General features: G+C 44.2%; 1 protein-coding gene across 6 annotated transcripts in view; it reads right to left on the bottom strand.

Moving 5' to 3' along the window:
* Positions 1–27,141, bottom strand: part of LOC135397338 (Kv channel-interacting protein 4-like) — a 157,741-nt gene that overhangs the window by 63,335 nt on the left and 67,265 nt on the right. Inside the window, exon 1 of one of the 6 annotated variants that reach the window (XM_064628876.1) lies at positions 11,618–11,842. The exons of the other annotated variants lie outside the window; for them this stretch is intronic. Within the exon in view, the coding sequence (XP_064484946.1) occupies positions 11,618–11,675 (58 nt within the window). The 5' untranslated portion in view covers positions 11,676–11,842. Of the gene's footprint in view, positions 1–11,617; positions 11,843–27,141 lie in introns of those variants that run through there. 6 annotated transcript variants of the gene reach the window in all.

The following is a 27,141-nucleotide window of genomic DNA, read 5'->3' as shown; positions in this document are numbered from 1 at the left end:
ATCAAAGAGGCAGATGTATGATTTCGATGAATCTCTGAATAGTGGCGTCATAAAATATTCGGAGGCATTGCTTTGCCGAGAAGACCGTGTGTACGGTGTACGTCTAAATACAGGCATGGGCGATTTCTTGAGGAGAGATGAAAAGGATGATTATTGCGAGAAACTTTCGGTGAAAAGGTACGCATCGTAAATTCTTGTCAACTTTCACGGCAAACGTTTTCTTTCCTATTCTATTTCAAGAGCTGGAATTCTATCGCTTGGGAAATTGCCGCAAAAACGTAGAGAAATGGTAGGGAGTTTTCGCGAACCGTTTTTTGTTTTGGTGAAACGGTTCACGAACGGAATCGCAGGTGTTCGCACCGTTCCAGTGAACACGATTCAGTAAAACTCACTAATGTCGCAGAGATTTGATCCTGTTCGTATTTGAAAGGACCGACTACGGTGAATAAATGGGACGGACAATAATGCCCTTTCTCGACACAAACCAAATGCCCCGCCCTCTTTCGTGCGATATTCAGATTAAACGGCGCGTCTTTTTCCCTTCTTCTTTCAATCTGTTCGGAACAGGGGTCTTTGGCCGACTTCAGATATATCTGTACTGACATCTGCACACTTCACAGACGGTGGAGTTCACCCTGAAGTCGACCCCGTTTCCTTCATTTCGATGGAAATTTAACGGAAGAAACGAAAAGAAGAAATAACATTTTCCTATCTGATGAATTTGTCTACTATAATCGTTATATTATGCGCATTTCACGACACATTTTATAATCGAATCTCTAAATCATACTTGAGCGCAGCTAAATCCAGACTATTGGTTTCCGAGTTGATAAGAAACACAATTGAAAAACAGAAAGTGCCCGGTTGGCTTCCTCCTACCTGTCATTTTTCTAACGCGATGCCCAGCTGTCTGATGTCTACTTGGCTTAGAAGGCCAGCATTAAACTTTCCAGACTTCACCTCCGCTCTCAGCAGCCCTGACTCCTTCAATCAATAAGAGCAGCTGGGTACGAGAAAAGATGCCCCGATAAATGACCGCTCATTGTCTAAGGATACGTCCTGGTCTTTGTTCCTCTCGCTTTTGTTGTTCTTCGACCGTTCGCCGTTGATTTATCTTTGTTAGGATCTTCCTTTTGAATTCCGTTTGACACAATTTACGCCCTTTTGTCCGCCATTCTTTGTTCTTACTTTACAACCTTCACGTTGGCCTCTCTTCTGTTTTTTTTACTTTTTTGGGTAGACGTTACACGTTATTATTATTATTAGACTAATATAATGTCTGTATATATATTTATTTATTATTTATTTATACTACGGGCCAAACTCTTTATTTATGATGAACATGAGAAACATATATACATATGTTGTTATGAAGCGTCTTTATTTAATGCGGTAGAGCTCGGTGTCCGAAATCGTCCTGCTACTTTTCGATTCTTCAGTCAGTCTTGAGTTTTTAATTTTTTTTTACTTTTTTACTTTTAACAAGGAACTAAGTAATCGTTACCGTTGGCTCATGAAAACAGTAACATACGTACAGTTAGATTTGATACAATGTACTTACTTTCATCAAAATGGGTAACTGGTTATAGTTACAAGGTAGTTTCATAGAAAAGGAGCTAGTTACTCAAACTGGCTACTAAAGTATCTGGCTCCAGATACAAGTTAGCCCTACTTGTAATTCAGTTGCTGCCCAAGACTGTTTTGAACATAGTAATATAATGACATTCTCAATGCGAGAGATTTGAACTTGAGTGTTTTTCGTCACGCAGTGACACGGGCACCACCGGTGGCTTCCTGAATTTGATAATCCTATCTAAAATATAGATTATCTTCTCTCATCCTTTTCTCCAAATAATTTCCCGCTTTTACCGGCCTTGGTGCATGCTGTGGTCTCAGTTGCTATACCTACCGATGAAAGAGTTGCCTACATATATCGCGAGGGACGTTAAATACCGTGTGCTCAGATTTCGGTGCACTCTAAAGAACCCTCAGATGGACGAAATTAATTCTCGCATAATCGTAGTTGTCTAACGAGGTCAAGCCACGGACCATCCTCATAAGCTCGGGCTTGATCGGGTAAAGAAAGGCGAGTCTTTCCGCCCCCAAATGTGCGAAGAAGTGACAGCGACAGCTGCATCCTCTCACGGTTGTGTTCATCGCACACACATAGACAATTCTGTTTTCACATTCGTTTTTCCTCAAAGAGCGACAACGTACCTTTATGATCAATAAAGTATGTAGGGAAGGCGAAGCGCTGCAACGTCGTGGGAATTTTCTCGCCTTTTCCTATTCGCGGCACGTGGGGCTTCGCGTTGTGCTTCACTTTGTGTGAAGCACACGCCACCGAACGCCTTTGAACGCCACTCACGAGCAGCAGCGCTTTCCACTCTCGCCCTTCAGACGTTGTGCGCACCTTTCGTGGCAGCCCCGTTGCGAGGAGTCTGGTACAATGGCGACAAGCGCACAGGCACCGGTTCGTTTCCTCTCCCCGCGCTGCGATGGACTACCGCGCCGGCCAATGGCGGTGCTGCAAATGGTGTGATGTCATCTGTCTATGATGCCATTGGTGCATCCATTGTTCCACGTGATGTCGTGGCGCGGTGACATCATTATGGCTACGTTCGCCAAAATCACCGTCAACGAAGCAAAACCTCCCTGATACACCTATCGTGGGTTACGGGTTCCTGTAAAGCGTGCTTTGCCTACGTAAGTTGGGTGTCGTTAGGTGAAACGCGCTTTACAAATATAGTTTTTTCTTTTCTTTTTTTTGCACTCCGACCAGAGCGCGAGAAAGCAACGGAGGCCTTACGCACATGCGCAAAATACCGCATCAAGACGAAACAAACGATGGTGGAACCAAGTGTGGGCCCTGCATGGGCATACTTTACGGGGAAGGTAGTAGAGGAATAGTATGGTAGCTCCGCTTTTTTAGTTCGGTGTTAGCACCGCGAAGCGACTGTGGCTCTGAGCGGTGCACAGACCGAGAGGGAACTATAGGAAAACAACAACAACAAGAGGATCCTATGCGTCCTGGGCTGACTTCGTGGGGGAAGTGTGGCAACATCCTCCCTAGAAAGTTAACGAAAAAAGAACACCGAAGCTTTCTACAGGTCAGGTGGTACCGTTAGCCAGTGGTCAGGTAGTTCGTACCTGACGAAGCGTGGTCCACCAAGAGAAACTTCGTACGAAACAAATGTAGAGCTCCTATATTTTGAGTGCTTTTGCCATCGCGGACCTGACTCTCCTTTCGGACTATTCTCTGAGAAAACTCTAGGAAAACCTGACAGGGTACAGCCGTTGGTGGAATTCCAGCCTAAGACCTCCGGCTCTGTAGCATGAACTCTTAGAAGGAGCTGATGCCACTTGACCGTTGGGTGCTTCCTCTTGGTTGCACTTAAAGATCATAACCTACTCCGAAGCCATTCTGTTCGGTGTCCTCGGTAATACGTACAACAGGGCCAATTCTCTTGCTCCAAAAGGCCGTGTTTATTATTAATGAAATGAATGAATTATAATTAAATGAATTAAAATCTACTTCGTTATTCTGAATGAAACTTTCGTGGTTTATAGTAATCGCGAATATGATTTCAGTTAAGTTTCGAAATCGTCAAATCTGTACGAGACTGTCCCTGGGAACACACACACACACAAACAAACAAAGCTAACGAGAACTGACCCTCTGCACAAGCGGACTGGATACCTACCGCAGTAAGCCCAGCTACCTCTGAGCTTGGTAAAGCCAACCATTTCAGTTATCCCCAATCCCAGCCCAACCCAGATTAACGCGTTTATCCTCAACATTAAGAACATTCGGGAGAAAGCGTCACCATTCCTTTCCCTAATGCTCCATCGGCTTTCATTTACATTTCCTTTCTCAGCTCATTTCTACCTGAAGAGCCAAACATTAAGGAAAAGAGACCATTTCCTTCTGCGAGATATACCCGAAGTAATACTTCCAAAAAAGGGAAAAAAAAGGAAAGGTATCTCTGGTTGAGGGAGACAGAAAGAGGCCATTACCTCTTCCCTCCCAATGAAAAAAGGCATCTCATTCGTTCGACTCAATGGAACAGAATGAAAGAAGTCATTATCTTATCTATTTACGAAAGAATGGGAAGGGAATGGTTTCATTTAAACGCGTTTCTTCCCTATATTCCCTATTGTGGGCTTAAATAGGGAGAAGTATAAGTTTGTGGTCATTTTCTGGAGAAATTCGTTCGCTTTGTTTTTGCTCACAAGGAGAGCGATGTCGGATGAAGTTTTTCGGCTATTTAATGCGCTCCATTCCCGAGTATATAGACCACGTTACAGTTTCCAAAAAAGAGGCGCCATCTGCGCATGTGCGAGGTTGGCGTGGGTAAACCACACTGAACGCAGCGTGCGAATGGTTTCCGTAAGTGCGACATCGGCCGTGTTGCACTGTTACCCCGCTTTCCACTGTCTCCTCCCACAATGCCCGAATAATTTAGAGCTCTGAAGGAATCAGACAGATGTCGCTACGAGACAAAGTTGTTTCTAAACGGTATGCAGCATGACGATCCCTTTGTGCTGCACATCGACAACTGGACAGCCCAACCACAAAACACGCCGTCGATCACAACCGCATACTGCGCAAGCGTAGGGACCGAAAGCATACAATTGCTTCACTTCAGGCGAGGCGAGCTGTTTGATCGGGGCGTTTCTAAAAACAGCCCTAATTTGCTACCGCGCACATATTCATGTTAGCGTCGTTTATTTGTACACAGGTATCGTGAGGGAATCTCACAAAGGCGATGTCAGGGAATCTTTCCGCTTAACTACAGCGATCAAACGATTTCTTCTTTCTGCGTTGCGCTGGAGCTGATGAAAAGTGATCTCGCCGCCCTTTTTCTACGGGGTTGTGTACGTGAAGGATACACGGCTTTGAGGCATGCCCACTTCGCACGAAAAAAGCGATCACTCCAATTGAAAACGGCGGCCGTTTTCTCCACGCTATAAGCGGACGCCCTACTATCTGCAGCGCCACTGCTAGAGTTTGAGGTCAGGCGTGAAAACTGGATAAATTAAAAATACGTTGGGGCTTTTGTGTTGATTATAGTCAAACACTGGACAGCTGGAGGCATGCTGAAAAGAAGCGGGTAACGACCGCCGACTACAACGTAGTACTTGCCCTCTCAGACAGGCAGACCGCCCTTTTCCTAGTGCTACGATACTACCAGTACTTATTAAAACATATTTTACGTCACGACTGTAACACGATGCTTTCTTTCTCGTTTATTCGGTATTAACATCGCGAAGCAACGTATTAACTAGTGAACGTAATTGAGTTTTTTTGGGGGGTAGCTAGCCTTAAGTTTACGGCTGACCTCTCAAAAACAGATTAGAAGATGACGTAGTCTGATATTGTAGCTCATAATTTTTTCGAGAGTCTGCGACTTAGCTTCACACAGTACACGACGTGCGAGTTGACGTCGCTATTTAGGTCTTCCTCTTCTTTCTCGTCGTCTCTCTGACCATCATAACAGAGAGACAGAGAGAGATACTTGCACTGTAAAGTAATCATTATTGAAATGACACCGATGCTGACGTAGATAATGAATCAAGTGAGTCAAACAATAAAATTTGGTAAACTTGCTTCCGGAAATAGCTACTCTGCAGCGCATATCGTGCTCTTGAGCCATTTCGTTTGTGGGATACAGTTATAAAAACTTTGAGAGCACCTGCCTGGAAAGCACAACTCCCTTTATTAACTCCTGTGACGAAACAAAAAGAAGATACTAAACTGCGGAGAGACCACCAATTTTACAACAGAAAAGTACTCTCTGGTTCGTACGTGTCGTCTGACTTCCCTTTTTGTTCATTTGTGTTTTCCTATATTCCTGTCTTTTCATCGCTTACTCGCTTGCAAGATGGAGTAACTACTCAGATGCTAACTCCTCCTCTTGCTCCTTATTCCCTATGCTGTCTTTTTTTTGTTTTTTTCGTAATTCGTTTAATTCGTACTTTCTTTCCTTTCTTATTTACTCGTTTGCAAGGTAGCGCAACAACCCAAAAGCTAACTACGCCTTCTTTCTGTCTTCGCGTAGTGCGTCATACACACACACACACACACACACACACACACTGCGGAGTATAGACGCTGTAATCGAAAAGTCCGTTACCTATGAAGTCTGCCAAGGAACCACAATGCCCGCGTATCAGGCGAGTAAACAGCTCAGTAATCGGGAATCTTACTACATCGGAAGATGTACACGATAATGGTTCTGAAGACACGATAAGCAATGGCACTATTTCTTCCAAATGGTTGAAATCACGTGTGTGAGCATTGATTTGACAACGTTCCAAATCGTACGCTTCCAATTTTTCAAGAACTGGCGAATAAGTACCCGATTGGAATGGGGACTTTACGCACGTTCTTTTTTTACATTATGTTCTTTTGCGCGGCGACACGTATTAAATATTGGATTACGTTGCCACAGCAAACGGCATCCCAACAAAATCCTATAGTCAGTGACAACTTAACTCCTGTAATTGGGACCGCCCACTCATCCGTGGAAGTCTCTCGCGATTGGCTACCAGCCTTTGCACGACGCACTTTTCTCTCCCTCTACCCCCAGTTCCCACTTGGCCGCGCCGCACTACATTTGCGCGCGCGGAGCGATTCTTGTGTGGGGGCGGGGTCAAGTGTATGACTTATGTTGTCACTGACTATAACTTCTAGCCTGAAGCTAAACATAACCCGAGTGAACATGATGGAAAGTAATAGTTCTGAGGCTGAAACACACAACAGACGAACACAACACGAGCCTCAAGGTGTCTAAAAACCTGAACAATATGGTATTTGTCGAAAAAGCCAGACAGCAGTGGGAATCGAACTACGCATCTCTCGACTGCCGGTCGGTTGCGTTAACCAATTACCCAATTAACCAATAACCCGAGTGCTCTAAATCGTAACACATAAGGTTAAACGTAACTTAGAGTCACCTAAACCTATAGCGTGTAGCGAGCATTTTACTTCCTGCGCTAACTTAGTACAAGGAACGTGAGAAGAGCGAACGCAATCCTTGGGTAAACACCGGGAAGCCATCTGTGTATATCATCATTATCCCCTCTATGTGGTCGACAAGAAAATAGTGTTTTTTCCTCTTTTTTTTTTCACACTTATGAAGGGAGAACAACAAAAAAAAGTCCTTCTTCATATGCGACACCATGTGTGACCCGAGTGCTTTCCTTTCTTTTTCTTAATAAACATATTCCCCCCCCCCCCGAGTGCTATATATAACGCGAAAGGGTGTCGTTTTTTTAGCTCCGAGTCGAGAACGCGGCCGGTAAATCTCCAAGAATGCCAGACGACCTGGAATATGTTTTCATTTCTCTCTTTCTTTGTCATTTTTCTTTTTCTTGCATATGTAGTAGGGACGCGACGCTCGTTGACGTCTTATTTTTTTTTGTTTTTTTTTGTTTTTTTAGTGCGGTAATCCTCTCGCTCTCTCGTAGTAGGGCGTTTTCGTGGGCTGGTAGGACCATGCTGGTCAATCACTCAGAGATTGCGCGAGGCAAAGCGTTGGTAGTTTCCAAGACGAGACGTGGTCGGATCTCTGCAGGCAGGCTGTGCGAACCTTCCTTCAGCTTTCCGGCAGGATTTCTTCGTTCGGTTATATTTCTAGGCAAATGTCTGCACGCTTCCCCCGAAGTCTAGCCCTTGTACTAACCCTCGCTATCCATGTCTGCACCCCCACACAGCCACAACTGCTTCGCGGTGCTTATATTTCTGTACCACTTAGTTACGATGCTATATATTCACGCATGCGCGAACGATGCGAGGCAATCGTTGCTTCTCGCTGCTTTGCCGGGTGTAAAAAAAAAAGAAATAACCGAGAACCTTCGCGAACTCTTGTAAAGTTTGTTTCGCCTGCATACAAGATAGCAACGTCGGCAAAGCACGCTTTACAGGAGCTGGTCTCGCTGTATAGAATCATCAATTCAATGATAGAAATCACAGCTGTCTCGCGACGTAAAGTCACGAATTATTATTATCAACGATAGAAATGATTCAGTTATGGAAATGAGACCAGAGGTAGTCATTGATATTGTGGGCTGGACTATTAAATCGGCAGGGTACGCATCAATACACGACGTAACGATTGTATTATTGAAATCTGCCGTACTAATTCAGTCATTATGTGGGTGTAATGAATGTGGGGTAGGATCTAAAACTTGCAGAACGGCCAGGGACGCCAAAAACAATTATATCGAAACCATAAAAACATTGTTTATAGTAGTAGGTAACTGTCGATATTGCTGCGCAATAGACAGTGTAACCAATCTATAATAATCTATGTCTAATAATGATTGCATTTCACTATTTCTGAAATAAATCCGCTCATAAGGATGTGTGCCACGATGGCACAAAATATGCGCGTAAAAACGCGAGCGGTTGCGAAAGACCTGATCATTGTTCCAGTACCGATACTACGTGATGATATAGACCGCACAAATATTACAATCAAGTTTTTCGTTCCCAAATCAAATTAATATTAACTTCTTCGGATTTTTAAGGGCTCATAATCCGGCGTTGATTCGGGTTAAGCCTAAACTTTCGAACAATTTTCGAGAATATTTACACGAAATAACCGCGCATAGAGGTTTAAAAGATCATTATCTATCGGTAATATTAAAAGAAAATTAGAAGAAAGAAGAGTCCCGCTGAACACACATTATGTAAGTGATAAAGTTGTGATTGAAGGTGGCATTTGGAAGAATAAGTTTGAGTCCAACTTTGTACCGCTATCTGTCCCAGAAGCGTCCCTCATTGGATTTGAAAAGAAAAAAAAAAAACATTTTTGTAGGGGCACACTTAACGGAGATCTATCACTGATTGATATGATCTCAAAAATAAGATAACATTCGCGAAGATGACTGATTTCGAACAAGCTACGGATTCGCACATTTCGTTGTGATTATATAGCGAGTTTTAGAAGATCAGACGTTTTAGAAGATGCACGAACGTTCAGGCAACTCCTCAGTAGCTTCGGCAATGCTTTCTGCACACGGTACATGTCCTCTTTCCTAGAGGACTGGCAAAGCTACCGAGGGCAGTACTGAGGAACTGCCTGAACGTTTGTAAAAGCGGGCTCGATAACGGTTCCGAAATCACGATAAGTCGCTCTTTCTTCAAAGTATTATAGGTTTGACATTTGTGACATAGTTTGCGTTGCGTTGCTTTCGATCCACTAAATCTCGCCTCTAAATTTGTAATTATATAACGCGGTTATAATGTCCTCGGTAATGAGACGTTGATATCTGCAGGTAGTCCGGCTTTACGCATAGTTCTACAAGTAGTAAGAAAAAGACCGTCGGTGGTACACGGACAAGACTCTACAATGAAAGATGGAAGTCACTGAAAAGGTTAGCTAGCTGTAGGACTCGAACCCACATCTTCTGGACTACCGGTCCAGCGACTTCCCCAGCGACTTTCAAGGGCGCGTCATCTGAAGGGACACATGAACCACTCTCTTTCACTTATCCCCCTTTCACTCTTATATTTTGCTCTCATACACACATTCATACGACAGGGATCGACGAAAGCGGCAACTGCTGAACATGAGAGAACTGACGTTCTGAGGCTGGAACAACATAGAAATCACAAACACACACAAAGCGATTTGAGGCTTTGTATGTGTTTGTCCTTTCTATGTCGTTTCAGCCTCAGAACATCAGTTCTCTCAAGACTCCACATTCGAGTGGCGAGGAAGAGCCCTTGCAGGGAACATTCAGGAACCCCTTTGTTAGCTCGTTGCGCAAGGCAGACATATTTTTTGGCATTCCCCCGGTGTACTCTCGCAATAATGTCAGGTGTTGCGCAGAAAGTCAGCCAAGACAAGCATAGATATCAAGCGATCATAAAAATTCAAGCTCTCGTTCTCAAAGAAAGCGAAGGAATAGAAAACGATGCAGGTCACAGCAGGTCATTTTTTTTCTTTTAAAATTAATCAATCAATCAATCACAGCTCCTCGAGCTAACTAACGCAGAAAAGTACATAATACTTTTATGTACTTTTTCACCCTGTTGTTGAACGGGTGAGCTGAGCGGGTGAAACATAGCTCCACATCGCATCTCGCCGATTGATTAAGAGAAGACCAGAGATATTGTTGTCTGATATCGACTTTCGCGAGTGAGTCACCTTAAATTAGGTGCCGTATCTTGCCATCTTTTTATCGCATTTATCATTCTTTTTCTCGCGTAAAATTAAGGTTTCTTTCTTCTATTCTGCAAGAAAGAATAGTTGCTCAATGCTACCCCACGTTTTCATTTTGGGCTGTGAAAATGACGGCCAGTCCCTGAGCAGGATGTAACAGGGTATCTGTACCATGAGTGAACATAGAGGGTACAGTATATGCTAACGTATAACGTTGCACCTGAAATGCAGATCTGTGAACCACTGCTGTATCGGCAACAACAACAAGAGTACATTTGTGTTGTTTCAGAATCGTAAGGATGTGCTTGCTTTTAATCCATTTGAATCTACTCAAAATTCACTTTCCCGAAACAGTTCGAACCGATATTTTGCGCTGCTGCTGAGCTGAACCCGAATCGAACCAATATGCCTGAACCTAAACCCCAACCGAACCGGAAAAAGTATAACGGTTCCGATCACTGGTTTCGAAAAGATCAGGGTTCGACGAAATGAGCGCTTGAAATTCAACGAGCTAGAGGTACGACATAATAAACACTTTCTTAAACTCGACAAAATCGGGATTCGACGAAATGAACGCTTTCGCGGTGTATTCGACAAAATTCGGATTCCACAAGGTTCGGTGACGTCTTCCTTCCGATCGAAGGAAGGACGTAAACCTGCCCTAATTAGCGCGCAAAAATAAATACTTCTTTTTTTTTTCGACGTCAGGGGCACATGGACGAGGAACAAAATTACAACGCAGTTCGTGGATGTAAAAAAATAAAAGCGACGCAATCGATGAAATGAACGTGACAATTTCGTTTCCCTTTGACGTTAAGGAGGATTATCTTTTCTTTTTTCTAATCTTGTTGCCGAAGAAACTAAAGCCGATTAAAAAACGTTCTCGCCGATTGATTAAGAGAAGACCAGAGATATTGCTGTCTGATATCGACTTTCGCGAGTGCGTAACCTTAAATTAGGTGCCGTATCTTGCCATTTTTTATCACATTTATCATTCTTTTTCTCGCATAAAATTAAGGTTTCTTTCTTCTGCTCTGCAAGAAAGAATAGTTTTACAACCGTTCTATATCGAAAAAAAAGTAGTATTAGAGAATATTAGAGAACAATGAAAGGTTAGGAAGCGGTAAACACTTACGGAGGTCAACTGAATTGGAATGTGATACTCTTGTTAACGACATCGATGTGGAGAAATAACGTGCCGAGCATAATTAAAGAGTAAGTGTTCATCACCGAGGAGCTCAATGTGCCTCGAGGTACATCATATATTTACCTGGAACCAACCACCTCACCTTTTCTTAAATAGCGCCCCATTCCCTCCGCACTATGTTCCACACGAGAGATGCTTATACATGAGCTCAATCTCAACACGTATTCACAAGCAGCCAATTCATGGCAGGAGACCCGACCACCTGTCACATCCATTATAGAATCCCCTAACTCACCTTTCCCGACTTTCCCCATCATGCCCAGGTTGGTGATGAGAGTCCGCATGCCCAGCATGTCGATATCGCTCCGGAGACCCTTCGGTCCCACGTCACAGGCACGCACATATAACTAAAATTATCCACTACCAATAGCACGCAGCAGCAAACCAGAACCCAACATCCCTCCGCAGCTGAGTCCCGGAAAATGGCGCGCGCGCGCTCGCGCTAACAGACGACAGTGGCCACACACGATAGCAGACGACACAACCCGACGGCTTCGCAGATGAGGAATACGCAACTGTGGTCAGCCAGTGTAAACTCCGTCTGTTTTGCCGGAAGGTATGAGGAAATTAAATTTGTATTACAGCGAGAAACGACCTGTTTTCTCGCAGTTTCTTTCCAGAACTTTTTTCTCGGTCGTGCGGAAGAGCATGGACGTTAGCGCGGTTCTGATTGGTTCCGCTCCGCGCGCTCTGCCATCCTCTCCCCTTTGATACCTTCCTGGCTTTCTTTGAACGAGTTCGCCTTCCTTCTCTGCGTCTCGCTCTGGAGGAGAAGTAGTTCCGGATTATTTATCGCGACATCTTTTGCCGAGCGTTTCGGCGGTTCTGCACGGCTTTATAACATCGTTAAAAATGAACCCTGCCCTCTTTCAGCACCTTTAAAGGCATATAGGGGCATTTTTGATACCGTAACCCAGTTCTTTCACGCTTTCTTCCGAAGGTCGATCGATATCGACCGATAAAGCAAACACTGGTAGGGAGATATTGGATCATTTTTCTTTTGCATAGGTAATTGTACGGATTGCTATCAGTGCAGGGATCAAGGAAGCTCCCGTAATTAGCGCCTCTAACTAATATCGGCACTAAGGAATGTGGACAATGAGGCTTAAACTACCGGTGCTTTAGTTTGCGAGAGTTATTAAGGAGTAAGAATGCGCTGTGAAAATTAATTGAGTTAAACCGGGACTTTATGCCGAAACGGGGATGTTTTTCAGCGTCTGCCGTTGTTCGAGTCTCCTAGGGGATGTTTACGAGCTTCAAGTAGAGTCTGAGAGCGATTAAAACCATACCTCCGTTCGTTTCTGCTTCCCGCTCTTTCAGAGCGAAGTTTTTCTATCCTCCTTATACCTAGGGAGTGACTTTTTCGGGTTAAATGCCTTTCTTAGATTCGGGAGGGGGGTAAAAATCGGGCGCTATTTTTATATCTGTAATTCGGGGGAAATCGGGCGATAATTGTGCCTTCGGGTGTTTTTGTTTCTCCACGTGTCTATTAAGTCCTTCCCTAATTTCCTAATCTCCATTTCCCTTTTTTTTTTTTTTGCTGTATCGTGATCTTCCAGTGGTAACCCCGAAGGCGTAGACAGTGTTGACACACATGGGTGTATTTCTGGGAACGTAAGTGACCCATTCTTACATGTATTACACGTGGCGACCTTGGATCGTCTTCAGTGGAAACGTCACTTGAGGACTTCATAGTGACTGGAATTCGGGGAGAAGTCAGGTTTAACCCGAATTGGTCGGAGGTTAGTTGGGTGGGGGGGGGGGGGGAATAACCGGGCGTAATCGGGTTTAACCCGAAAAAGTCACTCCCTACCTATACCGTGTAAAACGAGTAAGAAACGAGTGTCGCAACAACGTCGGTATGACTAAAGGACTCCGTATTGGGGGATATATTTTAACGAAATTTTCACCGGAAGGTATAAATAGCAGTATGAAATTGGTAATGTATCGAAATGGTCGTAAAGATGGTCGGTCTCAAGAACCGTCTCTGAGGCTTCTAAACGATAAGTGGATTGCTTTTTTAATGAAATGAGTCTTTGAGCTTCCAGTCCCGAAACAATAATCGAAATGCGCTCAATCCTTGGGGGAGTTATGTTTCGAGTTCAACATTGCTGGAATATCTCTTTTTAACGGACGGATATCTAGACCAATCCGTCTTGATTCTAAAAGGAGGACGTCAAGATTGGACCTAAATGGGAGATGAAGATAACGAACGACATATCAAGGACTTGATCTAGACGTAAATATTGAGCCTGTCGTCGCCTCTTCTATTCATTTGTGCTGCGGGGAAATTACTACCAGACGAATCTCCGTCCGCCTTCATCATTCTTGTCTTCTGCTTCGCCGCGCATCTTTTCGACCTGAAGCAGACGACGGGAAGCATCTAGCCCGTCACTCTAGCCTGTTTTCAAGCTTGTTTTCGAGAACCTGTCCGTTGCAACAGTTCCCCCTAGAAAACATATATTATGCTGTACATTAAATTTCCTTCACAGGTCCTTTGTCGGAAACAGATCACGTCATTGGACAAGAATGCAAGAGGATAGTAACGTCGTCACTTTTATATCCGTCCTTGCGCGCTCATTGGTTGCTTATTTCATATCTGTCAAGCGGAGATTCACATCCACTGATAGGTAAGTAAGTCGCAATCCGTATCACGATATTCGAGATCAACGTAACCTGAGTGATTAAAATACATGGTAATCGAAGTCTATGTCACGATTATCCGGGTGAGAATATTCTAGATCGCCGTGGTCCGTGTCAAGGGCGTTTTAGTCCAACATACACTGGACGGCAAAGAAATGTACGTGTCATTATAATAAGAGGTCATATAATAGGTTATAGGCCAGCATAACTCATAGCACGATCTTCTAGGTAAATATAATCGGATTCTTTATTTTTGTGACGACACCGACGAAAAATGGCGTGCCGGGCCTTACTAATGCGGCGCACAATTTAGTGGTGCAATGGCCAACGCGAAAATTACTTTACGCAGCGTAAATGCACAATGAACAATTGAGATTACAGAGATAATCCAGATTTACACACTTTTCTGCACCTCCCGAGCGCCGTTTTCATTTGGAATTCAAACATACGAATGTTCGCGAAAAGTGCAAACTTCACGCAGATTACTCACCATATCTAAATATCGAAATATTATACGTGCGCACAAACACTATGGCTTAACTGCACGTTGACGACGCAATAAACTTATCGTTGAGACTGGACGTAAACTGGGTAGAAAACGTTCGACCGGTAGCTCAACAAAGCGTTCAGGAAACGTGTTTCGGAACAGAGACTAAAATCTGCACCGCACGTACGACTACAATTTCTTATCCATTTAGCTTCCGCTGGCCAGCGACAATTTCCGTGCGCACCTTTTAACAACTTACAAATGCGGAGTAATTAGCAGCAGCGACGGGGGTGGTCTGTCTCGGATACGTACTGCGGTTTTACAACAAGTGGGAGTGATAAAAAGATAAAAACACTGAAACTGCTGTAAAGAATCTTGTACGTTAATAGTAAACGGTAGTTTCAGTGTTTTTATCTTTTTATCACTTGTCTCCACATTTCTCGATTGCTACAAAAAGTGGGAGTGAAAGGTGATGGGCGGTGTTCCCATCCGCAGGTACAATGTACAGTGAACCCTCGTTATTATGACCATGGCCGTTCCCGAAAATTTTGTTCATAATTCGGAATTGTCGTATTAACGGGGGGATTTGCAGAGGTTTTACTGCATTGTTCCCCAGGAGTATGGTCGTAAAGCGCGTATGTCAGATTATCGGGGGTCATATTAACCAGGGTTCACTGTACATATTTGTGTAATGGTGGCTACACGTACATACAGACCAGCTACACAGTGTAGCCACCAGTGCAGACGCAACAATTATATTATTGCTATAGAGGCTATACATGTACACGGGCGAGCTACACAAAGTAGCCACCTCTGTGCTAGACACTACTTTTGTAAAGGAAGCTACACTTACATCCACATACGTAAGCCATGCGGGGCATTCGCCTTTACAAAGCAGTAGAATATTTTATGGGCGGCACAATTCGCTACAAAAATGGCAAGCATCAAGTGAATTGTAGACACGCTTGATATATACTTATTTCAGTAAGCATTCAAACGGAAAAATAATCGTTATTTCTTTAAATTGCGCGTAATTTGGTTGAAGATGCGCCATCAAAGAAAGGTCTGATCGAAACTGATTTACAACTGCGAACTGAAAGTGAGCAATTCCCGACAACGCATAAACAACATACGATGTCGCAGATAAGGGTTCCGCGTAACTCCTGCGAAATGGTTAACTATACTAACTTTTCACGACACCAGCGCCGTCGCGACTTTTCCCTCTACCTTCATGCAGACTTTCCAGGCGGCACAGCTGAAGTCGGCCCTAGACTCGTACTAACCACCTCCCATGACATAAAAACATTTTGCAAAACAGTCACATAGATGTAATCTGTATGCGTGGAGCATCTTGATAACGGGAGACCGTTAACTAAATTGCAAATTGCCATCCAAGCTTTACGATTTAAAATCTAAGTAGAGTTTCTTTCCATAGTCGGTACAGGTGTCGCTTCGTTCCTCTTAAATGAACGGCATCGAGTGAGGTTTAAATTTTTAACGCGCAGCGGTGGCCGATTAAAACAACGACACGGGCTTTTTTGGCACTTCTAGTTGGCATCAAAGATTCAGGGCACGAACACTTCAGACGTGTTTTTTTCTCTCTCGCGTTAAGAATTGGAAGGGCGACATCTGTCGCGTGCACTTTACGATACGCGGGACGACAAATGCGTCTATAATGGCGGAATACGAATGAGAAGGATGGCAACATTGGTCGGTCGTCTGTTTCCCCCGCTCGGGCGGTTTTCGTTCCGTTCGTTTATGTTTGAAGGCGAAAGATGCAATACGCGAGGACGCAAGGTTACGAGCTCTGGGAAGACACCAAATTTGGTGGATTGCGTGTGTCTCGTCAACAGAGGACGACTGGCATAAAGGGTTTGTTGCGTTGTTCTTGTTGTTGTTATTGGTGGTGGTGGTGTTGAGAACCTGCGCCTCAATTTTGGTGAATTTCTGAAACAGAAAAACTGCAACATATTGGTTGTAACGTCAGCGGTGACATTAATTTCGATCGATCCTGTTCAATTTGATGACACGCGGACCGATATTAAAATCGAATCGATACTGCTGCTTGTTTCCATTTATTCACTAATGTGACGATATTAAAGAGATATTGGTCTTGAAAGTGAAGCGAAATACGCTGTTCTACCCAATATCAAATCTCCTTGTTTTAGTGATTTACAGGTACTTAGGACAGGGTTCCAGACGACTGTCGGCACAGTTCCCCATGAAGTCGGCCCATGACGTCCCCCCGTCCCCCACTCCATCTGTCAGCATCTGTACGTCGCTCATAGCCACAGTTTCTTCGCATCGCTAACGCGAAATAAAGAAAACCTGGGACAGTACACAAAAACGCTTAATTGTTACTTTACACGCGCATAAAAAGGTGTGGTCTTAATATGTGATCACTTGATTACCAACATAAGGCGCTCACACGGGTGGGCAGCCATTGGAAGGAATCAATGAACAGATGTCAACCTGCCACAGAGAGCATTGGATCAAACACGCGGGCCCACCAGAGAGAATGAAGCTACCCTATCAATAAATTTTACGTTAAAGAATTCGAAATAGAACCAAATTTTCGGGCATCGTTTTTAGTTGAAATAAGGTTAAAACTTGGGCAGGTTGGTGTGACATGCTAGAAACGCTCAAACCCCCAGTGCTGGCAAGGAAACAAGGATAATGCAAACAAGGACAGTGCAGTGTCGTGTCTTTCTTATTTCGTCCTTGTTTCCTTCCCAGCACTGGGGGTTTTAGCGCTTCTAGATTGTTTTTACGCACGTGGGCTTTACTTGTGGCTCATGAACCTCACCAAGTTACTGATGCAGCAATCTGGTCTTCGCGCGCACTTTGGTTAAACTACCGCCGTAACTAATATGAGGATTAACATGGGCTCGTCTTAATTCTCGCACAAAGTCAAAGAGTGACGCACTAAAAAATAGAGATGAAACAGTAGTGAACGAAGGCCATTGTATTCTAATTTTTAGGAGCCAAGCAAACCCGAAGTCATCCATTGTCAAAAATGTCAGATAGCAGTTTCTCTGATTTTTTTCGTTTCTTTTTCCAACTTGAAGCTGTACGCAATAGGAACAGTCATGCGTATGAATAGGACATAATTTCTGCGCGCCTGAACATTGTCATAGCCGTTTGTGAAGGACTCTCGAATAGCTTTTCATATTTTCAGTACCCGATTTGGAAAGACAGCTTACACACACACACACACATAAAGATACGCTTAAAGTCGACTTATTTATTGCTCTTGGTGTGCAAAGTGGAGTTTTTCAGTAATAAATTCTGCACGCACCCTGCTGGCTCCACAATAGCTGCACCGCTCCTTTGTTGCGTATATTTCTTTATTGTATTGTATCGTATATTTTTATTGTACGTTTATTGTATCGGGGTATTTTATGGTAACTATACCGTCGTTTCTTTTCTCCGTGATTGGTGAATGCGACTCTATTTGAGTTTGAGGCAGAACGCGCTAGGTGGCGCGCATGTGTACAATGGTTCCAACAATCATTGAAGGCTGCCCCCCGTGTGTCTAACGCAGTTTAATCAGCCGGAAATAATTATTCAAAACGCGAGAAGAACAACTTTATTAATTAGTCTCGGTTACTTTTCTTTAGTCGCACCATCTCGCTAATTTATTCGAAGCACGCTCTCCTCTAAGCTTGCGTTTTAATTTCTTCGAAACAGCAATATGACACAGACAAGATGTTAAAGCATAACGCGATCTTTGATAAGGCAGAAGGGAAGCAAGTGCGAAGCAACGAGAAAGTAGGGTAAGTACGAGGAAAGCAAGAGGAAACGAAAGAACGAGGAAGAGAAAAGTAAGAACAACGCACGAGCAAAGAAAGAACAAGAAAGAACATTTCCTTTGTGGCTGAAGAAGAAGAAGAAGAACAAGGCAAGAGCAACGAAAGGTCAATGTTTGAGCAAATCAAAAGAAACGCGCAATATAAAGCAACAAAAGGGTAAAGAGGCGAACTAAAAAAATAAAATAAAATAAAGCGTAAATTTCTCCTTTAACTCACTGACGTCCTTTACCGTTATCGAGTTTGCAAGCAGTACCTGATTACCAGCAGCGGTACCAGTGTAGTCGGAAGAGAAAAAAATATTTCCGCTGTTAACGCCAAGAGAGGGCCCGATGCTGGGTGGATGAGTATAGAAAGAAAAAAACGGAGACGTGGGTCCGATGCTGCCCAGGCCTCGATGGTGCACAGGGAACTCTCGTCAGTAAGTAGAACGGAGAATCAACACTAGAGGGGATGGTGGACAGATCGAACCGATAACAGAGAGATGGTCAAGGGCGTCCATAGTCCAAGTTAACAACAACAGGAACTTCATTTTGATGATAATGAGTGGGGTGTTTCATCGCCCGAGGTAATACTGAACCGGACTTCTAGAGGTAATTTAGTGGAGACACAACAATGAGCCCCACTGTGCGCACCCAAGTCCTGCAACGTCCAGAAAGGTAAACAGCGGCCTTGAGCGCATTCAGTTGGGGGGCTGGATTTGACGATGGACCGAACAATTTCGTCATAATCACAGGGCGAGAGTCTGGCTGATTTAAAGAAGAACAAGGACAGATTTTCCACCGTAGTGACGTCATCTTCGAGAGTACACTCTTAGAAATGAACTTCACCGCATAGCACGCTCCTAGCCAACCACAATCTCGAATGATGTCGTTATCTGCCCTGACTTGCTGAAAACAAGAGGCGTACGCCCTTTTTGTGAGACCTACGCTGTTCATAATTGTCACAAAAAAGGCGTACGCCTCCCGTTTTCAACGAAGCAGGGCAGATAACGATATCGTTCGAGGTGATAGTGGGCTAGGAACCTGCTATGCGGTAAAGTTCATTTCTAAGAGTGCAAGTGCGCTGTCTGGAGGTTTCTCCTGTGGTTTTCGTCAGACCAGTATCGGTACAGTTCCTTTGGCAAACCAGTACTGAACACCCACGTAACCCCCTCGTATGCATCTCATTCGTGACGTTTGTCGATCTTGTTCAGTTCACCTCTCACACAGCTATAGTTCTTTCGCGGTGGTGTGGTATAAAGGAAAGCTTGTAGAGGCGACACGCACTATTCTGCACGCCTGTAGGACCAGAATGATGTTGTTGGGAAGCGACACAACTCGTCCATCATGTCACTGAGTGTTTGTAGAAAGGTGATCCTCCACGGTGGTCAGCCTCTGATCTCCGTCTGTGATGAAAGACCATCTTCCGTCGTGACCTCGTTGGGAGAGATGGATGTCTCCGTTCACGCTTCTCGTTTTATGATGAACAACCTACCGTACATGAGTGTACTGTCGTTTGCTTTTTGCGTAGTAGTCCTTTCCACTTTGTCGTTATTTCCCTTCCTTTAAAAGAATCGAGAGTGTGCCTTGCAAGATCCGTATTGGACGGGCAACGTAAGCTTGTCTGATGACAATGTGGGACGATAATGCCGCTGATGGCGGCTTTGGCGTCGGAGAGGAATCACGCATAATCCTCATCATCATCTCTGTATATGTCTTCGTTTTTCTCTTTCCTCTTCCAGTTTAATCGGGGAATGTCGAACATGAGTCCAGTACGGTCAACACGAGTGATAAGAAGATACAAACATCGAAGCTACTGCGTTAATGTACAAGCTTTCACGCAGTACCTGCATATATGATGCGTACAGTCTTAAAAATGAACTTACAGAGAGCCTCGTCTTTCCCTTGAGGCGGCACTATCCCGCCTCGGCAATCGCCCTTTCTCCGTTGGGAAGGTTCTAGGCTGCTGGCCTGCCAAACACTAGGTGCCGGCATTGCGCGCTCTTGTGGACTTCCTTACCGCTTCGGACTTGCTTGACACTCTGTGAAAACCTCGGTAACATTGTGTTCGCACTATATCTGACATTGTGCAGTGAGTGTTTCTCGGCGTCGAACGTCTCCCCCTTTCCTTTCCCCCGTTGTCCTTTATGCTTTATCCTGCTGCACCCACTCTACCCCTTTCTTGTTTCCTGTTTTTGGTTGTTTGTTTGTTTCCTGCGTTTGTTTGTTTCCTTGTTTCCCGTGTTTGTTTGTTTCCTGCGTTTGTTTGTTTCCTGTGTTTCATTGTTTCCCTGTTTCCTTGTGTGTTTGTTTTTCGTAGCTAATCTTTTTCTTTCTTTCTTTTTCACCCACAAACGCGTTTTGGAGTAGCCAATTCTGACTGGGTCGGGACTAACCTCTCCATATTTTTCTTTCTTTTTGCAATCCAATCCAATCTAATCTAATCTAATCTAATCTAATCAACTTCTCCTCATAGCACGTTCTTAGCCAACTATCATCTCGAATGATATTGTTATCTGGCCCTGATTTGATGGAAACTGGAGGCGTACTGCTCCCGTATTGAAATCAGGTCAAATATCAAAAATCAATCAATCAATTTAAAATATCAAATCGGGTCACACAACGATATCATTCGAGATGATGGTTGGCTAGGAGCGTGCTATGATGAGAAGTTCATTTCTAAGAGTCTACGTGATAAAATGCAGTCCATTGCATGGAAGAGATTTTTATCTTTTTTATCAATGCTTTTTATCTTTTATCTCTCGCAGTTTACCAGCTTCCACAATCTGCGAGTAGTGGGTTTCACTTGAGGATTGCAAGCTCGAGGTGAAGAGAGCCTTACAATTACAACACTGACACGCAAACAGCAAGTCGGCTTCTGCTCACCATATCGAGCGTTAGGTGAAGTGCGCTTTAATGTGGCGATTGTTACGTAAAAATAATAACAGCCTCGCGCTTGCGTTTCTTCACACGTTGCGAGATTGGGGGGTTGGCCAATAGCAAAAGGCGCTAGCACAATATCACGCCCAATGGCTACAGCAGGCCTCTAGTAAAGGAGGTTTCACATGACGCTTCCAAGCGTGCGGTGAAGCCTACTTGCAGAATGGCCATACAAACCAAAAGAATCGTTTTTCCTTTTGTCTGGAAAGGACAAACACCAAAAAGTGCACACTGTCTTCAAGATTATAACGCGGCTGCGCCTATTAATGTCGTAACAAAACTAACCATGCTAGGAAAGTGATGAAATCTGCATGCCTGTGGTGCCAGTTCATCGAGAGAGAAGCTGACCAAACTGTTAGCGTGATCCATAACTGAACTCACAAACAGCCTTTTGCGCTCTTTTTACTTTCATTACGAATAGAGTCCTTCATCGTAGGAGACCCAGCATATCTTTTTCCGAACGTTCCTCCCATTACCGCCCCATCCACGGTGTTTCCTTATCGTTATCGACCTGCACCGGACAAAACGACAAATGCTCCCCGTAAACAATCATGCTCAACGTTCTTTCGCCATTAGCGGTGTTAGACTACACCGTTTATGTTTACTGCCTCGGATGTAACATTACTCCGATTGGAAGAAAAGCCAGCAACGGAGTCCGTTCGTAAATCAGGGGGAGCCGTAAATGCTTCCGACTTGTAACGAAACCGAAAGGACTACGCGTCCGTAATAAAAGTGGCGCGTATTACTTTTACTAGAGCGCTTACACGTACGGATTACGATTGCACGTGCGCGGGATACTCCTTGCGCGGTTTATGGCATCGCTGGAAAGCAAAACTCCGCTTTGTAAAACCCCACTGCGGTGCTGCAAAAACGTGACACGGATATTTGAGAGTGCTCCCGGGACAAGAAAAAAAAGAGAGAGAGAGAAAAAAAAACCAGGAGCTGAAAGTGACAAATGAACGGTTAATTTCCCAGCCGCCGCAGTTAAGCTGGGCAATTTGCCATGATTTCACGCGGACATAATTTTTCGCATAACATGCCGAGCTATGCAGATGGAGCTTCTCCAAGCAACGCGGTTACCCAAGCTCCTTGCAGACATTAGGGCGACAGTCAAAACCAAAACAAAGGCTATACAATTTTCGTCACACCACTTTATTGTGAAGCTCGGAGTGGAGCGATGTTGTATACTATAAAGCGGTCCAGCCGTGAAGTCATCGAAGCCGCCGATTGGAGTCAAAACTTGCTTTTTACGTTTTATTATATCTGAAAACAGTCCTCGATCTCCTTTATCTCGGTTGTGACGTTCACCAAAGTGCAATGGCTCATGTTGACGTAACCGTGGAACCGGTTTTGCGTTATTTTTTCCCGTTTACCTCCAAAACTAAGACGCCCCTCTGAAGAAAATTTTGCATTTGAAACATGTGTAACTTATAGCGGGAAAAGGGTTAAAAACTGGGCGGATTTTAAAATCGGTAAAATCCGCATGTGCCGAGGGTGTAAAGTGCTAAACACTAACTAAACGGAGAGCTAAACATACAGCACTGACTGACGAACCAATAAATTTTATTGTGCGCAAGTTCCGCTTATATACTGTTGAAGTCCCGCCTTCTTCTCAAATAAGTTGGCCTCAGTCTTGGGTAAGTTACTTCTAGAAAGTAACTGAGTTGCAGTTATAGTTACTTTCTTGGCTAAGTAACTAAGTTACAGTTATAGTTACTTTCTTGGTCAAGTAACTAGTTAGAGTTACAGTGACTGTGAGAAAGTAACTTAGTTACATTACAGTTACTTTTTATAAAAATGACCATGAGAGGGTGATAGTACAATCGTTAAAAACATACATTTGTTTACATTTACTTAAGTGCGATAAAAGTATTATTGCACTTAACCAGAAGCTGTATAAGTCAATATGTGGCTCTCCCACAGGGAAAAATACGTACGTAAAAAAGATAGAACATTTATACGAGTAACTAGTTACATTTTGCAGTTACATTCACAGAAATAGTAACTAGTTACAGTTAAAAGCTACTTTTCTGGAAATGTAAGTAGTTACTGTAACTAGTTAACCCCAAAAGTAACTAGTTACAGTTACAAGTTAAAAGTAACTTAGTTACTACCCAAGACTGGTTGGCCTCTCCCCAGCCGATCTTTTTGTCCCCGTTTCTTATCTCCCTCTGTTGCTTTTCCTCCTATCCGTTCCGTAGCACCAGTTTTTTCCTTGAACTTCTAGAAACACTTCAACCTGATCTGATAACTGAATTTTATGGCATACTTATGCACTACGGAAGCTGCTACGGATAGGAGGGAAAGCAACGGGGGGAGATAAGGGGGGACAAAAAAGATGAGCTGAGGGAGAGGCCACCGTCTTTTAGAAGAAGGCCGGACTTCAACAGGATATCATATAAGCGGTACTTGTGCACAATAAATTTTTTTGTTTCGTCAGCCGGTGTTGTGTCCCCCGGTCGGTGTAGCTCCCCGGCATTGAGGGATTTTAGCGATTTTAAAATATTACGGCGGAATACAAGTCTAATCTGAAGGTCAGTGGACCGTTCCAAACTGCCGAGAGTTGTAAAGAAAATCACTCGATTGTCTGTACCCGGCTAATTTGAAACATATGCGACGAGACTTATGGCGCAAAAATGTGTGAATCGTCAAACGTAGGAGGGAGTAGCAGACGACTGAGTTTGTTGGGAACCAAATACGAGTGGTAAACATAAAGCTTGCCTAAAGGTCGTGGTGCCGAGCGTTCGTGAAAGCTACCGTGAAACACTACCATTGACCGTTACATATATTGTTGAAAGCGCGTTAAAATTTTATCGTCAAATTCTCGCGTTAAAACATAGCAGACACAGAAACTTCGCGCTGAGAAGTAGGTATACCACGAACATCCCTATATCGACAAGCAGATCGCGGGGCAATAAAACGCCATCCAAGCAACCCCCGATACTACGCAACATGGAGCTGTCGTCTGCTACCGCGAGGCGCCCCCAAACACAACCACCTTTATCTTCTTCCTCACTTCATTCCTCCTACACTGATCTCCGAGGTGATAACCCCGATAGATAACCTCCGGCAGAAAACCCAGACACGCCATTTCAGCGCTGACCAACAGATCCGGTATCATCATCCATTCCCGTTTGCTCCGCCTAACGACACCCGAATCTCAGCAAAGAGACACCGAACCCTCATTAAACATCAATCACCGCGGGAGAACAAGTTCGTCTGAGAGATAACCGTTGCCATCCTTGCGTCACGGGTGCTCTATTTACCGAGTCGTCACGGAGCATTATGGCAGCCACGCGTATAGCGTTCATCGTCTTTCAGTCGTTGCTTGGAGCTCTCGCTGCATCCGAGGATATCGTATTGATAACAACGTGCTTTGTGGTGTGCGCTTTTTCTTTTTTTTTTTTAGCAGAATTCGAATTCCACCTTTTTATTGTTCTTTGTTTTACGGGCTATAATGATTGATCCTACGTACTAGTGACAACTTCCGTGCAGCTACTCGAATGAAGTATTTGCATACTGATCAATCTAAATGGAGGACTGTTCGTCGCTACCGGGTCATTCGTCGCGGACCTTCTAAGAGTTTTTTTTTTCTTAATTCCATGTTGGCACAGCGAAGCAACTGTGGCTACGAGCGGTGGACACGTTTACAGAGGACATCAGGAAGGAGAGAGGGTGTTTGTATGCGTCCAGCACTCTAAAAACAGAGCTTCACCGCATAGCACGCTCCTGGCGAGCCATCAATCCGAGTGACATCTTATGGCCTTCGTCGCCGAACCGAACCGAGTCTCTTTCTTTTCTCTTCTTTTTTTTTTCTTTTTTTATTTACTTTTCTTTTCTTTTTCTTTCTTGTTTACATTTTTTTCTTTTTCTTTTTTTGTTTAGGGAATAGCAAGCCGGCGTGCTGCATGCCTGACCCTTCCCCTTTCTTGTTTCTTTTCTGCCAATAAATCCCCCCCCCCCCCCCTTCGTCGCTCGTGCTCAGGAGTGTGCTATGCGGTGAAGCTCTGCTTTTAGAGTGTGGGACGACTTGAGGAGAACTGTATACCGAAAACCGTCTGCAATGTTTTCGGAAAAACCCAAGTGAAGCTCGTGATGGGACACTATTGGGTTTCCATCCCCATACCTTCTATCAATCTTCCAGCCTTCAGAATCAACCTGGAAGTACCACAAACGAGGAGTTGCTCCATCCAATGGGCCACACGGCTGGGCAATATTCATGAATTTCGAATTACTGAGGAAATGAGGCGATAGATTAAGCAAAACTGCGCACTGTCATCGCTTCCCGTCTTCTGTCATTTACAATCCAAGCAGACGACACACTAAGCAATCCGTTTTCTCTTTCCTTCTTAGAACATGAACACTTCAACACGTCCACGTACAAATAAAGGCCATTTGCTTCACGATAGGGGACGCAAAAAGGATGATACGAGAACTGAGACAACGAATGTGCAACTCTTCTTTGCTGACAGAATCTACTCGATCTTCGCTGTTGTACAGGATCGACCCCGACATACGCTTCCAGGTACCTCCGTCGTATCCTCGACAAGCAGCGTGTCTCTCGCACGTAGGCTCCGGTTGAATGTCCCGTACAGCGGTCGGTTGCTCTACAAACTGGCCAAGTCACCAACTGCAGTGAGTGCGATGTTGTCGAGGACACAGAGCACACACATCCTCCTCAGGTGCTCCAAGTACGCCGACAGACAGCTAGTCGCAGCCATCCAATCATCAAGCGGCTGCGCGCATTGAAAGCGCTCCTACGTTTCCTTGAAGAAACGCGTCTGATTGACATTTTGTGACACTTTCTGGTCCCTCGTTTGTGACAAATGTTCCCACTAGTATGGGATGTTTCTCTCCCGCCACCCCTCCAACTATTGGGTTTTCTCCCCCTTTTTTTTCCAACTAACTGCGGCTAAGTGGTCTGGCCTTTCGTAAACGAGTGGAATAAATATTCTATTCAAGTGCTCTAGGGTAGCCAGTCTGACTTTGTCGTGACTTAAATCTCCTCTTTTTTTCTTCTTCTTCTATCACATCACATCACATCACATCACATCTTAGAACATGAATTTACAAAGCTAGCGAGCTACGAGCGACGTAAGCCATAGCAGTAGGCAAGTACTATATAACCACCTTCATACTGAACACATCCGCCTTCCATGAGGCATCTTTAAAAATGCATGTCCTTCACAGCATTACGTCGTCTGCGACCGCAAAGCGAAGCATCTGCTCCGTGTCCGCTTTCTTTCTTTACTCTATAACCGTTGCAGCAATTAGGGTGCTACTTGTCATTTACGGTCCCCTAGAAAATGCACTATCATTACGATAGTCCCTGACAACGGTATCACAGCGGCAGCAAGGAGTTGTGTGAGCAAGTGTGGCTCGAAAATGAGGGTCATTTACATACTCGGATAAAATAATTAGCGTCCTTCGTGGAAAAGTCGCGATTAAAAAGGACACGCGGAAGACGTCGGGTCGAGTTAAGGACCGGAATAGGGCAGGAAAAGTTTAGGAACGCTTTTGCACGTTAATATTAACGGCTGCGCGTAAAACCAGGCGAGAAGTAATTGTGCGTCGGAATTTGTCTCTCTGAATGATAGGAGAATGCATTTTTGATGCGACGGGAAGGACAACACTGGAGAAAGAATCGTAACAGCCAATAAAGGAGCGGCTAAAAGTTTCCAAAGGGACAATGACAAAAAATATGGCGTGATCTTCGCTTTTAAGTCCTCCATCAGCGTTGCCATCGCAGGTCTCATGGTGGACAATAGGCACCGGAAAACATAAGCCAATAATTGCTACCGTTTACATCTCTCAACGGTTTTTGTCTCCGGTAACGCTCCCGCTGGACATCGCTTTCTTTCGTATTTTCTTTTTCGCGCCCTCAGTCCTCTCTAATAAG

Source organism: Ornithodoros turicata, chromosome 6 (genome assembly GCF_037126465.1).
Source record: "Ornithodoros turicata isolate Travis chromosome 6, ASM3712646v1, whole genome shotgun sequence".
NCBI lineage: Eukaryota > Metazoa > Arthropoda > Arachnida > Ixodida > Argasidae > Ornithodoros > Ornithodoros turicata.
This window is presented reverse-complemented; position numbering and strand designations above follow the sequence as displayed.